This window comes from Primulina huaijiensis, chromosome 16, assembly GCF_012295235.1.
Source record: "Primulina huaijiensis isolate GDHJ02 chromosome 16, ASM1229523v2, whole genome shotgun sequence".
In the NCBI taxonomy this organism is placed as follows: domain Eukaryota; kingdom Viridiplantae; phylum Streptophyta; class Magnoliopsida; order Lamiales; family Gesneriaceae; genus Primulina; species Primulina huaijiensis.
In genome coordinates this window covers 2709026-2723911 of record NC_133321.1, presented here as the reverse complement: position 1 = coordinate 2723911, position 14886 = coordinate 2709026, and the positions used below count along the sequence as shown (strand labels likewise).

General features: G+C 37.3%; 1 protein-coding gene across 1 annotated transcript; it reads right to left on the bottom strand.

The window, feature by feature from the left end:
• Positions 1-1429: 1429 nt before the first annotated feature.
• Positions 1430-13795, bottom strand: LOC140961724 (uncharacterized). The gene is made up of 7 exons (XM_073420387.1): positions 13773-13795; positions 7557-7647; positions 7374-7435; positions 6547-6853; positions 5302-6490; positions 2849-4506; positions 1430-1528 (listed from the first exon to the last, which is right to left on the bottom strand). Exons 1-7 carry the CDS (start codon positions 13793-13795, stop codon positions 1430-1432), a joined length of 3429 nt encoding a protein of 1142 aa, XP_073276488.1.
• Between the last annotated feature and the right edge of the window lie 1091 nt (positions 13796-14886).

Here is a 14886-nt window from a genome sequence, read left to right as displayed (position 1 = left end):
AGGAAATAAATATATATTGTGTGTATCAGAAGTTAGTGTTGTGCTCGGTGTTGTCAACACGACACACAACACGGCAGCGGAAATTAATTATTAACACACAAATATAATTTTAATAAATAAACACCAGTTTTAAATTATGCACAAGTACGACTACTTGTGCGATGCCTCATGGCAAAAAATTCACTAGAAAATATGTAAATCGTTTACACCAAAACAATACTAGTGAAAATCATAAAGTAAAATTCCTTGACACTCTAAGGAATTAAAATATGCATCAAAAACCCAAATCAAATCTAGATGCATAAAATAAAATGTGTTGCTTAAAACCAAACGAAACCACTCTTCGATCAACACTCTGCGTCAGTGTTGTTTTTCAAGTGTTGGCAACACCAATCGGCAACACAGTGAATCTGTGAATCAATCACCCAAATTCTTCACACGAAAATCTTCAATATCTGAACTCTGTATATGTTCAGAAAAACTCTAGCAGCTCTCCCGCCCTGCAAAGTGATCACCCAATCACACAAAAACGTCTCATCAAAAATAGGCTCGGCACTCGTGTTTATCTTCTATGCAAGAACTCCTCTGCCGACCTTCCTCAATCCTCACGAAAATACAAACACGAAAAGCTCCCACGAAAAAGACTCTCTTCTCTCCTCTAGATTCCTTTATGCGGCTGTAAAGTGCTTCATATATATAACCATTGCTTGACCTAAAAACTATTCCATAAAAGAGTTATAAAAAATATGGAAACAAGATTTCATTAGATATAAAACTCTTTTAAACAAAGATAACATATCTTGGAGATAAAATCATATTAAAAACAAATCATCTAATATCTATAGATAAATCAATCAAGATCTTATCATCTAGAAATAAATCAAGCAAACTATTATAATCTAGAAATAAATCAAATAAAATCTTTTAACCTAGAAAGGCAAAATCTTAAATTGATATTATCAATTTAACAAAATAATAAAGGAATAAAATATTCCTTTCAATCTCCCCCTTTTTGCCTTTCTGGACAAAACATCCAAAAATGATAATCTTGGCAAGCATCTCAATCAGTTAAGCTCCCCCTGAGTTAAAGAGTGTCTCCCCCTGAGTCAAAGTTCATCTCCCCCTGAATAGAACATGCTAGAGCAATGGTGTTGTTGACAGTGTTGTCAACACCATCGTTAGAACACCTGAAAACATAAGAAGACATACGAAGGAGAAATTCATTAATCACGCAAATAGATATGAGAGCAACACAAAAACAACATTAAAGACAGAGTATAAGTATTCATTCAATCCCAGCACCTCCAGATGCTTCAGCATCATTCCTTTGCATTTTTGGTCCTCACACTCCCTCTTTTTGACCAGAATGTAAGCCAAATTCCAAAAACATCATCTACTCAGCCACATGTTCTTTGACCTTTTGAATCTGTCATAGAACAAACTCAATTTGGGCAGCATAATAAAAAGAGTCAGTGTTGTCAGCGGTGTTGACAACATCGGACTCAACGCCAGCAGTATCTTCAGCCACCTGCAGAACGTGAGAGCAAATTATAAAGGTGCATCAGGAGTTACACACAAAAACGCACAAAGAAATCACGAGAGCATGGAAAGATTGCGAGAGTAAATAAGAACAAGCAAGAGTAATTATCAGAGATTTAACAGCAACAAAACATATATACTCTTACTCTAACAGATAAAATACACCGATACAATCCTTCATCTCCGAAAAATCCACACGGTAAAGGTAATATTTCCGAAATTTACCCAAAACACTAATTATGGTTCTTCCCAAAAATCGAACAGTAAAATTGATTCAACCTCGTGTTACGACGATTTCAAAAGAATATCCAGTAAAACCCACGTCGATTATAACCCACTGACACAAGTAGACACTTAAATTCAAAATCTAGTTAGTCAAGGTTTTTATCAACTGTCATAGGTCAAAACTGATATGTCACTGCACATGATGAATTCACGAAACAAAATTCAATATGCATGTCCTAAATATGCCTCCAATATGATGAATTACCGAAATGTCAGGCAGTATATAAATTGTGATTTGTCTGAACTTGGTGTTGACAACACCTCTTGGCAACACTGCTGAGTTTTATTCAAACTTCCATAAAATTTTCTTTTGATTCAGAAATGATAGCTCCCACACTAGAAGAACGGTCTTCAATGGACTCCCCTAGGTAGCTTTTTTCATTGCTATTTTTACTTAGAAGTGGTAGCTCCCACACTAGAAGAACGGTCTTCAATGGACTCCTCTAGGTAGCTTTTTCCATTTTCTTCTAATTTTTTTTATTTACCTCTGTTCTGTTTTTCTCCTTATGCTCACATTTTCCAAGTCACTTTTTCACATTGGACAAGATCACGATTTCCATGAACATCCTCAACTACTCGATGCCTTGGATTGAACATAATTTTCTCCTCAACATTTGATCGGAAGTATGAACACTCAGAGAGTACCTTTCAGAAATTGCCTTCACTGTTCAGACTTTACACAAATAGATAAGATGATTATTATTATGCAGTATGCCTAACATCCTAAAAATAGACATGCAAAAATGGTGTTGTCATCGGTGTTGGCAACACCAATGACAACATGTGTGTGTGATTATTGTACGCACATGCTGAGAGACTTCCGAAGATTGGAAAATCTCTCAAAGTCCAAAGGTTTCGTGAATATATCAGCCAGCTGGTTTTCAGTCCTAACAAATTCCAGTCGAATTATGCCTTTTTCAACCAAATCTCGAATAAAGTGATGTCTTATGTCTATGTGTTTTGTTCGAGAGTGTTGAACAGGATTCTTAGAAATATCTATAGCACTGGAGTTATCACAATATACCATCATGATGTCACTGTGAAAACCATAATCCTCAATCATTTGATTCATCCAAACAAGTTGTGAGCAACAACTAGCAGCTGCTACATACTCAGACTCGGCTGTGGACAAGGACACACAATTTTGCTTCTTACTGTACCAAGACACAAGGTTGTTCCCTAGGTAAAAACACACACCCGATGTGCTCTTCCTATCATCTAAGTCTCCGGCCCAGTCAGCATCAGAAAATCCTACCAAATTTGTGTTTGTTTCTTGTGTGTACCACAATCCTAACTTTAGTGTACCTGCAATGTATTTAAGTATACGTTTCACAGCTTTTAGGTGTGATATTTTTGGATTTGCTTGGTACCTAGCACATAAAAACACACTGAACATGATATCGGAGCGAGTAGCAGTTAAGTATAAAAGACTACCGATGATGCTGCGGTACATGGTGTTGTCAACACCGTCGGCAACATCATCCTTATACAATTTTTCACTTGACCCCATGGGAGTTTTCATATGCTTAGAATTATCATTTAAGAACTTTTTAACCAGCTTCTTAGCATACTTGGATTGACACAAAAATATACCATCATGCAATTGTTTAACTTGCAATCCAAGGAAGAAATTCAACTCTCCTACCATGCTCATTTCAAATTGTGATGACATGCATTCAACAAAGTTATCAACAAGTTTTTGTGATGAAGCACCAAAGATAATGTCATCTACATAAACTTGGCAAATCAAAATATCATGCTTCAATTTTTGAAAAAAGAGGGTTTTATCAAACTCACCTCGTTTAAAGCCCAAGTTGATCAAATAATCAGCCAACCTACCATACCATGCTCGTGGAGCCTGTTTCAGTCCATATAGAGCCTTTTTCACCTTGTAGACATGCTCCATGTGATGAGGATCTTCAAATCCTTTAGGTTGACTTACATATACTTTCTCATTCAAAATTCCATTCAAAAAAGCACTTTTTACGTCCATTTGATACAACTTAATGCGCATATGGCAAGCTATGGCAAGCAACAGTCGGACTGACTCAATTCGGGCTACAGGAGCGAAGGTTTCATCACAATCCACCCCCTCAACCTGCGTATACCCTTGAGCTACCAACCGAGCCTTGTTTCGAACAATGTTACCAGATTCATCTGTTTTATTTTTGAAAATCCATTTTGTTCCAATAACATTGGTATTCGTTGGTCTAGGAACCAAATCCCAAACATCATTGCGCACAAATTGTTCAAGTTCTTCATGCATTGCATTGACCCAGAATTCGTCTTTTAGTGCATCGTTAATGTTCTTAGGTTCAATGTGAGACACAAAACAAGAGTGACTTACCTGGGAGTACTCGGAGCTCATGCACACTAGCCCAATCATCTTTCGGTAGTCGACCTTCTCCTTTTTCCTAGTTTGCACACCTTCATGTACTTCACCAATGATTTGTGATGATGGGTGATTTTTCTGAATCTTGTTGGGAATTTCTTTTTCACAATTGATCACCACATCATCTTCATCGTTATCATTATCCATAGTTTCTGTTCGGTTCAGAGGCGGTGTTGTGCTTGGTGTTGCCTCACTGGACTCAACACCAGGCTCAACACAAGTACTGGTCAGTGGCTCACTTATATCCAGCAGTCCTTCAGTATCATCCTCATTGGTTTTTCCTGTTAGATCTGCAAAATCATCAAACACCACATTAATTGACTCAATAGTTGTTCTAGTTCTCAAATTAAAAACACGGTAAGCCCGACTATTCATTGAATATCCGAGAAATAGACATTTATCACTTTTGGAGTCAAATTTTGCACGATGATCACGATCATTTAAAACATAACAAATACAACCAAAGATATGAAAGTATTTAAGGTTTGGTTTTCTTCCCATTAAGATTTCATATGAGGTCATTGTAGAACCACTCCTTAAATATACACGGTTGGAAATGTGACATGCCGTATTTAGAGCTTCGGCCCAAAAACGTTTTGACACATTCTTGGAACTTAGCATGACTCGAGCCATTTCTAGAAGGGTTCTATTTTTCCTCTCAGCTATGCCGTTTTGTTGAGGGGTCTTTGGAGCTAAAAATTCATGAGTGATACCTTTCTTGTCACACAAATAAGTAAAATGTGAATTTTCAAACTCTTTACCACGATCGGTTCTTATCTTGACCACCCTCACATTATACAAATTTTTTATCCTAGCATGCAATTTCTTAAAAACATCAAAAGTATCAGATTTTTCTCTAAGAAAACTTACCCAAGTAAAACGTGAAAAATCATCAACACAAAAAAATGAATATTTCTTACCACCCAAGCTCTCAACATCCATTGGACCCATTATATCCATATGTAAAAGTTCAAGGCACTGTGTTGTCCCAAAGTGTTGCAACAGCGGGTACGCAACACGGGTTTGTTTACCTTTCTGACATGGACCACAGACATACACAACACCTAAATTTAAATTGGGCATACCTCTCACAGCATCAAACTTACGCAGATTCTTCAAGGTATTGATACTCACGTGTCCCAGTTTTTGATGCCATAGGTCCAAATCATTTACCTTGACAATTCGACACTCATCACCTTCTCCCAAAAGATAGCAATTGTCAGCAGACCGAGTACCTGACATAACACAAACATTGGCATTATTAAAAACTTCACAATTATTTTTGTTGAATCTAACATGTAAATTATCATCGCAAAGTTGACTTATGCTTATTAAGTTCGAATTAAGTCCTTCAACATGTAGAACATTGTGAAGTTCAGGAAGCCCATCAACGTTCAGGGTTCCTTTGCCTATAATTCTCCCTTTGGCACCACCACCATAGGTTACACGCCCACTTTTTACTTCAACATAATCCGTGAGGTGTTCTTTTGATCCGGTCATGTGGCTTGAGCACCCACTGTCGAAGTACCATGCACCTGCAATGTTAGTTTTTAAAGAAGTATAAATGACATTGCATCGAATAACAGTTTTAGGTACCCATATTTTCCTTGTGGAAGATTTCGTGACTGCGGTGTTTCGCATGGTCTTGTGCAACACCGTGTGCAACACCCGATTTGATTGCCAATTCAGGTAGTCGTCTCTGAGTTTGTAGCAGAAGGGTCTGATGTGCCCAGGCTTATGGCAGTAATGGCAGATAAAATGTCGCTTTCTTTGCTTTGGTTCAGAAGTTGACCATGATTTCTTGGTTTGTGACATTTTCACCGGAGGATCAACTTTCAAAGGAGAGGGAGAAGCTCTATTTTGTTTCGGCCTTTGTTTCGAGGCAAGCTTTGAGATTGACAGAGTCTTCGTAGGAGGGTTCACCATTAAAGGGACAGAATTGTCTTCACTTTCCTTTACAAACACAGTTGATATTGATCCGGAGTTGGAAGATTCACCATGTTCATATACACTTTCAACATATCCAAGACCAGCTCTGTTATCTTTTCCCATCATTAACATCGAGTCAAGTTTTGTTGAACTTGTGTTAAATTTTTCAAGAGTTTTTGAGGCCTTCTCAAGATCATCCTTAACTCTACAAAGCTCAAGATCCTTCTTGTTAAGCATAACGTCAAGTCGAGACACACATTCTTTCAGATCAGTATTCTCCTTAGAGAGCACAGTATTTGTCTCATTTCTTTTAAGCCAATCATCGTACAACTCTTCATACATAGCCTGCACACTTTCAAAGGTGAGTTCATCAGAATCATTATCATGGATTTTATGATTACCTGAGTCATTGTAAGATTTAGCATTGAGACACAAGGATTTTGAAGTGGTGTTGCAACACCTGCGGCAACATCGTACGGGTTGACTTGCAGCCAGCATTTTTCCTTCAAAACAGCAGACAGGAAAGAGTGATCTTCTTCTTTACAAGATTCCAGATCTTCTTCTGAGTCGTCATCACTCAAGGAAACTGTCATGCCTTTGTTCTTACGAAGTCTGTTGACACATTCATTCGCATTAGATCCATCCAAGACCCGTGGTCTAAAAACAGCACTTGAAGCCAATACATCCATTGAGCTTTTGTTATATTTCCTACAAAAACAACAATAAACCAGAATCAATCACTTAGTGTATCAAGCGTTGGCTCTGATACCACTTGTAAGGGACGTTGTACAGGAAATAAATATATATTGTGTGTATCAGAAGTTAGTGTTGTGCTCGGTGTTGTCAACACGACACACAACACGGCAGCGGAAATTAATTATTAACACACAAATATAATTTTAATAAATAGAAAATAGTTTTAAATTATACACAAGTACGAATACTTGTGAGATGCCTCATGGCAAAAAATTCACTAGAAAATATGTAAATCGTTTACACCAAAACAATACTAGTGAAAATAATAAAGTCAAATTCCTTGACACTCTAAGGAATTAAAATATGCATCAAAAACCCAAATCAAATCTAGATGCATAAAATAAAAATGTGTTGCTTAAACCAAACGAAACCACTCTTCGATCAACACTCTGCGTCAGTGTTGTTCTTCAAGTGTTGGCAACACCAATCGGCAACACAGTGAATCTGTGAATCAATCACCCAAATTCTTCACACGAAAATCTTCAATATCTGAACTCTGTATATGTTCAGAAAAACTCCAGCAGCTCTCCCGCCCTGCAAAGTGATCACCCAATCACACAAAAACGTCTCATCAAAAATAGGCTCGGCACTCGTGTTTATCTTCTATGCAAGAACTCCTCTGCCGACCTTCCTCAATCCTCACGAAAATACAAACACGAAAAGCTCCCACGAAAAAGACTCTCTTCTCTCCTCTAGATTCCTTTATGCGGCTGTAAAGTGCTTCATATATATAACCATTGCTTGACCTAAAAACTATTCCATAAAAGAGTTATAAAAAATATGGAAACAAGATTTCATTAGATATAAAACTCTTTTAAACAAAGATAACATATCTTGGAGATAAAATCATATTAAAAACAAATCATATAATATCTATAGATAAATCAATCAAGATCTTATCATCTAGAAATAAATCAAGCAAAATATTATAATCTAGAAATAAATCAAATAAAATCTTTTAATCTAGAAAGGCAAAATCTTAAATTGATATTATCAATTTAACAAAATAATAAAGGAATAAAATATTCCTTTCACGAACATATGTTCGAGATTAAATATTTACATGAGTTATTCCAATGTTTACATGACTTATTCAAATATTTGTAAGAAAAGCTAACAAATGTTAGTCATCAAGAGCAAAGAGGAACACATCATAATCTTAAGGTAAACTTATGATTCAAAGTAATAGGTTTCTATAAATAGTCCTGAATTCCTCTAAACGCTCGAGAGTTCTCAGAGAGATCTTGTAACGTCCCAAAAATTTGAAGGTCCACGTGAACCATAAGCGTGCAAGTTATCAAATTTTATAGGTATTTTAATTAATTATTTTTAATACATTTAGTGCATGTTTGTGACATGAATATGCGTTTTATTGCATGGTTTATTAAATTTTCATGCATAAGGACTTTTAGTAGTTTTCGTGCTCGAACGAGGAACGGAGACCGGGTATAATTAAGAAAAAATATTTTTATTAAATAATTATTTTTAGTTATTTAATATATGCTGTTAATAAGGGTGATTTTTGAAAATGGGATATGTTAAGGTATTTTTACTCGACGATCGTATTTTAAACCGGTACGCAAAATTTAGCGAGTCGGGGGAATTTTTGAGGACTCGTGCAATATTTTCAAAAACGTACCTAAACGAAATATTTAATGGGAATTTTTTTGGGCTTTATGGGACTATTTTAATGTATCATGGGCCTAAAATCCTACCTAACCTCATTATTTTAATTAAAGACCCATAATACACTAATTATTATATCTAAACCTATCGTTCAAACCCTAATCTCCCTAACTCCATATTTCAGCCGCCCCTCTCCATTGTGCAGCAGCATTTCGAATTTCCAGCAGCTTTCTCCTTAGGCTTTCTCAAGTTTCTTTCAAAGAAATCCCTCCCCGCTTCTCCGGTGCACGTTCTACACAGGTTTCGAGCGTTTAATCGTAAAGACACGTCCAAAATCTCGTTTTTCTCTTCATTCACATCATAATACGCTGGTTTGTGTGTTGATGCATGAGGAATTCTTTGATCTATTATGCAGTATCGTTTTTGCATAGTTTTGACATGAAATATGCATTGTTTGATATGTAACTCACGCTTTCAAGATTCTTGTGCAAGGAGATGCTAGAGCTAGGGTTATAGGGCCGTCCATGTCAAGAACTAGGATGTCAAGGTGCTGGAGTCGAGATGTGATCGTGCTTGGGTGAGGGTCGATCGGATTTTCTTGAAGGGCTAGAGTTTACGGTGGAATGGTGAAGGAAAAGGTTAGGTATGGCCATGGAGGACTGAACTAGGCCGTGGTGCGGACCTTGGTGGGTCCAAGCCACTGTATAGGGAGGTCCAAGCATGGCTGGTCTCGGGTAGAAGGTAGATCGAAAGGGGTAAACTCGACTAAGACTCGGTTTCATGACATTCGGGTAAAACGGGCTCAACAGCGTGCATGGGGCTAGAGTCCCTGGCTAGGTTGGTCCAGGAGGTTCCAGTGGTGAGCTAGGAGTGGTTGGTTTGAGGCTGGTTTGAGTTGGTTGAGAGTAGGGCAGAAGATGGCTTCGAAGTGTTTGGGATACTTTTCTGCCCTTTAGACGCCGCAACGCCTGGTCTTCGAAGCTGGTAGCATTGATGCCGGGCGCCTAGGCCCTAACCAAGCGCCGCAGCGCCAAAGTGTCAGCGCCTAGACGCTAGTCCAAAGTATGAGGGGCTTTAATTTTAGCGTTATTGTCTCGTTTGGGTATTGATACGTCGTTATGACCGATTTTAGTGAGGGTTAGATTGGGTCATACGAGGCTTGATTAGGAATCTTTGAATTATGATTTAAGCGTGGTTGTCTTCGGGTCGAAATTTTGAGGTCCAGAGGTAAAATGGTCAATTAGGGTTTCCAAGGGCAAAATGGTCATTTTGTTGCACCCGGGTTGAGTTAGCAGTCCTGGCAGTGTCCTGATCACAATTTGACATGTTTTAAATGTTTATGATATTACATATATGACCTTTTTCGAAATATGAAAATTAGGTTGCGTGCTTGATTTTAAGAAAAATTTACGTATATGCGTGATTTTATATTGATGGATATGATGACATGTTTTGAAGGAAAGGAGTTGGATGTGACTAAATACGATGACGCGGTAATACGATGACATGTAAGGCCAAGGCTCATTGGATGGGTAATACTGTCGCTGATGTCCCCGCCGTCGGATACCGTTGTTATACGTAGATGGATCCATCGACTAATACGATGATACGAAAGTCACAACTATTGAACGAAATTCAAATAAAAAAAATGAATACATATATGCTGATATGTTGATACATGTTTTGGACACGTTACGCTTTGACACGATATGTTTAAGTTTACGCTTTTAAGATCATGAAGTTTATTTTAAGTACAGTACTTTTCAACGTCTAGGGTTTGAGGATTTGACATGTTTTTAACTGCAGTATTTTTACAAGTTTTGGAAGCTTTTTATTTTAAAATGTGTGATTTACAGCTGTTCTTGCTTGCATTTAAATATATTTTCGAGAATTAGTTTACAAAAAAAAATTTTCTAGTAGTAGTTTAAGCAGTAGACTTGATAGATATAAAAGAAGCTACAGAACTATGACAAGCAGCTATACTGTTGAAAAATTCCAGGTTCGTAACCTTGATTTTAATGTTAACAAAACTTGCTATTTTGTTTCTAATGATTTATTGTAGTGCGCAGGAAGCTGTAACTGATCAGGCTTCAAACTGATCAGTTAATTGAGCCGAAACTGAATATATCAAAACAAAACTGAAAGTGCCAGCTGATTGTTCAAACTGAATCAGCTCAACTGACATATCAAAGAACATTTCAACTGATGTCTAGCTGATAGGTGGTTTAGCAGGAGAACTTCAGAAGCCCAGCCAGATGATGAAGAACTCAACTGATGAAGAGCCCAGCTGATAAGTTCAACTGAAAGAGTGAAATCAGTTCAACTGGCGAGTCGACTAATTTCACCAGCCCAACTGAAGATCAGTTCAGATGATCAGTTAGGAGCATCAGTTAGGAATCAATCAGTTGCAGATCAAGACAAGCTTACCTAAGTGGATTCCAGCTACGCATAAGGATACAAAACATCTGTACTATTGATAGTACAATAATGGACGTTGCTGCAAAGCTTAAAGCCAAAATGTTCTAGAAGGATGTTGGAAAAGCCGAGACAAATTTCAAGGAACACATTCAAGCTGTAACAGATACAATTATGGAGTCTCACTGTACGATAAGTTTCCCGCCTATAAATAGAAGATCAGTGAAGACCAATAAGTAGAAGAAGAACAAAAACAAGTGTGTGAAGAAACAGAGAGAAAGGGCACGCTTATTGCATATCTGCTTACTAGAAGCAATTTGCACAGAGGGAACACTTCATCGTGTTATCAGCTTAGATTAGAAGCACAATTCTCTATGTGTGTGAGAACACTTTCTTGTAGTGTTCATTGTTCAGTTCTTACACACACACACTACCTCCCAAAATACAGTCTTGCACAAAGACATTAAACCTATGTATGTAGTCTTCGACACACAAACATTAAACAAGCGTTGGCTGGGAGGTGCTGCCTTCAGTCTAGTCTAGGAGTTCAGTTAGGCAGTGGGTAAGTCCTAAGCTGGGTGGGTTTGTACAAATTGTTGTATAAATCAAAGTCTTCTAGTGTATCTTACCCGAGAAGGTAGAAGGGGTGACATAGGAGCAGTTGAAGTCTCCGAACATCCATAAACATATCATGTGTCCTTTAACTGTTTAACTTTTGTTTTCAACTGATTTGATCAGTTAAAGCATCCGTCAGTTCAGTTGTCACCATAACTGAACTGATATGTGCCACAACTGACTCTCCTAATTTCAGTTATTCAATTGCACATTATATAAAATTTATCAGTTTTTCTTAACGAATGATTACTTCGAGTGTTTTTTTCTTGATTCTTAATCAAACTCGATTTAATTCATCGGTGTAAAAATTCTTAGAACACGAGCTATTGCAGCTCTTCGAGAATATTGTGTTTGAAACACCTCTGGTGCCCAGCACACGATCCTTCAATTGGTATCAGAGCACTCCATATAGAGATTGTTTTGGGGTTCGATGTCATGTTTTAGTACGATGTTTAAATGAGGTAAAGTCCCAATAGAACGTTATAAGTTAATTGTCCTTTGGGGTGGTGAGCATGACTTTTACGTCTAAGTTATGAAAGATAAGTGTTTGAACTCATGTTAGTATGTGCAGCAGTGGCTCCAAGCCAGACCAACGAATCCCTCGACGCCAAGTAAGTATGTTCTACGTGCAAAAGAAAATATTTTAAGTTTTTGAAGTATGCTAAATGTCTTGTGACCAAATTATGAACGGGTTTGGAAGTCGGTGAACGTGGCCGAGGACCTCTCCACCCCGGTAAAGCATGACCGGGTTTAGATCAGGATTGAAAAGTGGTAAAGCATGACCAGAAACCAATCCGCCCGGTAAAGCATGATCGGGGATCTCATGTATGTGGTAGTGGATTTTCCCTGCCAGCCCAGTATTGTGGTTTAGTCTGATCATGCACATTTATGTATGAGTCACTTGCTTTGAAACATAACTCTACGCAAAATGATGTTATGTATGCTCAAGTATATATGATACAAGTATGTTTAAGAAAAGTTTTATGATGATGGCACGTCTACGTTTATGCTACTACGCTCAAGTTTCAAGTATGTTTATGCTATTACGTTCAAGTTTCAAGTATGTAAGCCCTACTTTAAAGATGCATGTGGTTTTATTATGTAGTACTTGCAATCTCCAGTTTATACATGTTGAGTATTTAGACTCACTAGACTTAATCGATGCAGATGAGGAAGATGTTGAGTAGACGAGGGGTGGGGACCAATGAGCCGTCTTGGACTGAGCAAGAGGCTAAACCCGAGGACCTCCCATGTTTTTAAGAAATTATGCAATGTTTCAAATACTTTGAATTTTTCTTATGAGCCTGTTTAACATTGTTTGAACGAATATTTTTCACAAACTATAGTTGTAGTTGTTTACTTCTAATATTTCCTTTGACAGCAGTTTATCTTATTCGAAATTTGAAGGTTTATTATTTATGTAAGAAAATTTTTATTTTTCCGCAAATCTTAAAATTGTTCAAAATATGGTACGTTACACATTAACTGACAATTTTGCAAACACAAAAATGACCTAGGCAATCTTTCTCAATGTCTTTGGGCATGTTTTCATTGTTATTATCGTTCGTTAGCCCATTGAGCCTCGAGTAGATTGAGATGCTTGATTTTTCTTTGTGCACCTATCTTATATATCCGTTCTATTGAAAAATGCATGTGATTGGTTTGTACGAGTTGACTAATGGATTGAAAGAAATCTAGAACTTGCTTGAATACTTTTCGAGGCGAAATACGGATAATATATGACATAGGAATGATTTAGACAATCTTTGGAATCGTTTGAGCCTTTGAGATTACCAAATCAACATGAAATATCCCTAGTGTCCCATTTCGAGCCTATTAAAAATCAATTGGTGTGTGTCAATGACATACAATTAGCCCACACTTGTACCTATTCTACATCCCACAACAACTACCTAATGAAGCTTATACACTTAGTGTCCTACCTAAGCTCTGAGAGAAATAAGTTCATCGGTGTTGTAAGGATTCAAATACTCCGTGAAAAGAAAAAGAAAAAAATTGAATGTGCAAAAAGGAGTTCAAAAAGAGACAAAAAAGAAGAAAACCAATCAAAAGAAAGAATCAAAAAGTGGTGAAAAAGAAAAAATATGGGAAATAGAGGATATAATTGGGAAGAAAACAATAAAGTGATGGTGAATAAAATGAAAGTGAAGATGATGAAAATTCGATTATTTCTCTCAAATTTTGATCTCCATACCTTCTATTGTAACCAAGAGCCATAGCCTAACGTTACAAGCTTACAAGACCTATTAACCTTGTCACATTTATCCAATATAATTGTGGAGAAAAGTTGTTCAAGTCAAGTCTATGGATACCTGAGAGACATTCTTAGCAAGTATGGACTTTAATCATTTGCATGTAAGCATCTCATTGTGTGACATCATCTTTTGGTATACTTTTGTTGAAAATCTATTGAACCAAATAATTACCAATAAAGTCCTTTGGGATCTGTGTAAGTGAATTTGTATGTGTATGAAGTGTGGGTTAAACTGAGCTGAAGATCTCTGGAGTTTATAGACTAGTAAGTGTTGTGAATCTATTTGAGCAGTTGATTGGATAAATGAGCATTGACATAGCACACACGCACGTGACTCTCGAGTAATCGTGAATTACATGAAAATAGATGAGTCGGAGGCCAATATCACTTTTTGCATATCCATGATTTTAGTGTTAGCGTTAATTCTTCCGTTAAGGATGTTTTTATTGTTATTTTTGCTCTGGACTAACAAAAGCACAAGTTTGAGGGGATTTGATAAGTGCAATTTGTGCACTTAAATTATCCTTATAATTCGTATAGATTGTTAGTTTTCTTGGGCGGAATTATGCGTTTTTTGCTATGTTTGGTGTGCTTGCAGGAATCTAGGTAAGGCTACTACATGGGTGTGAAAAAGAAATAAAAATGGCCTTAGAAGAAAAGTATGAGCGGAGAAGCAGAAAGACCCGCGCATATCCGCGCCATATGCGCGAGTCAGGGGCGCGCATATGCGAGCAAGAAACAGGTGACACACGAAGCAAACAAGAGAGCCTCGCGCATATGCGCGCACAAAAAACTTTCAGATGCACAAAACACACTACAAGAAATTCTGCATACAACAACGCACATATGACAACGCTTTTTGTGAAAAACCGTTGTCGTATGTGTTTTAACAACGATTTTAGCGAAAACCGTTGTCTTTTGGGGGCCAAAGCAAAAACCGTTGTCTTTTGGGGTCAAAGACAACGGTTTTCAGGGTCAATGACAACGAATCTATAAAATCGTTGTCTTTGAGCGTTTTTTAGAGTCAATGACAACGGTTCTATGAACCGTTGTC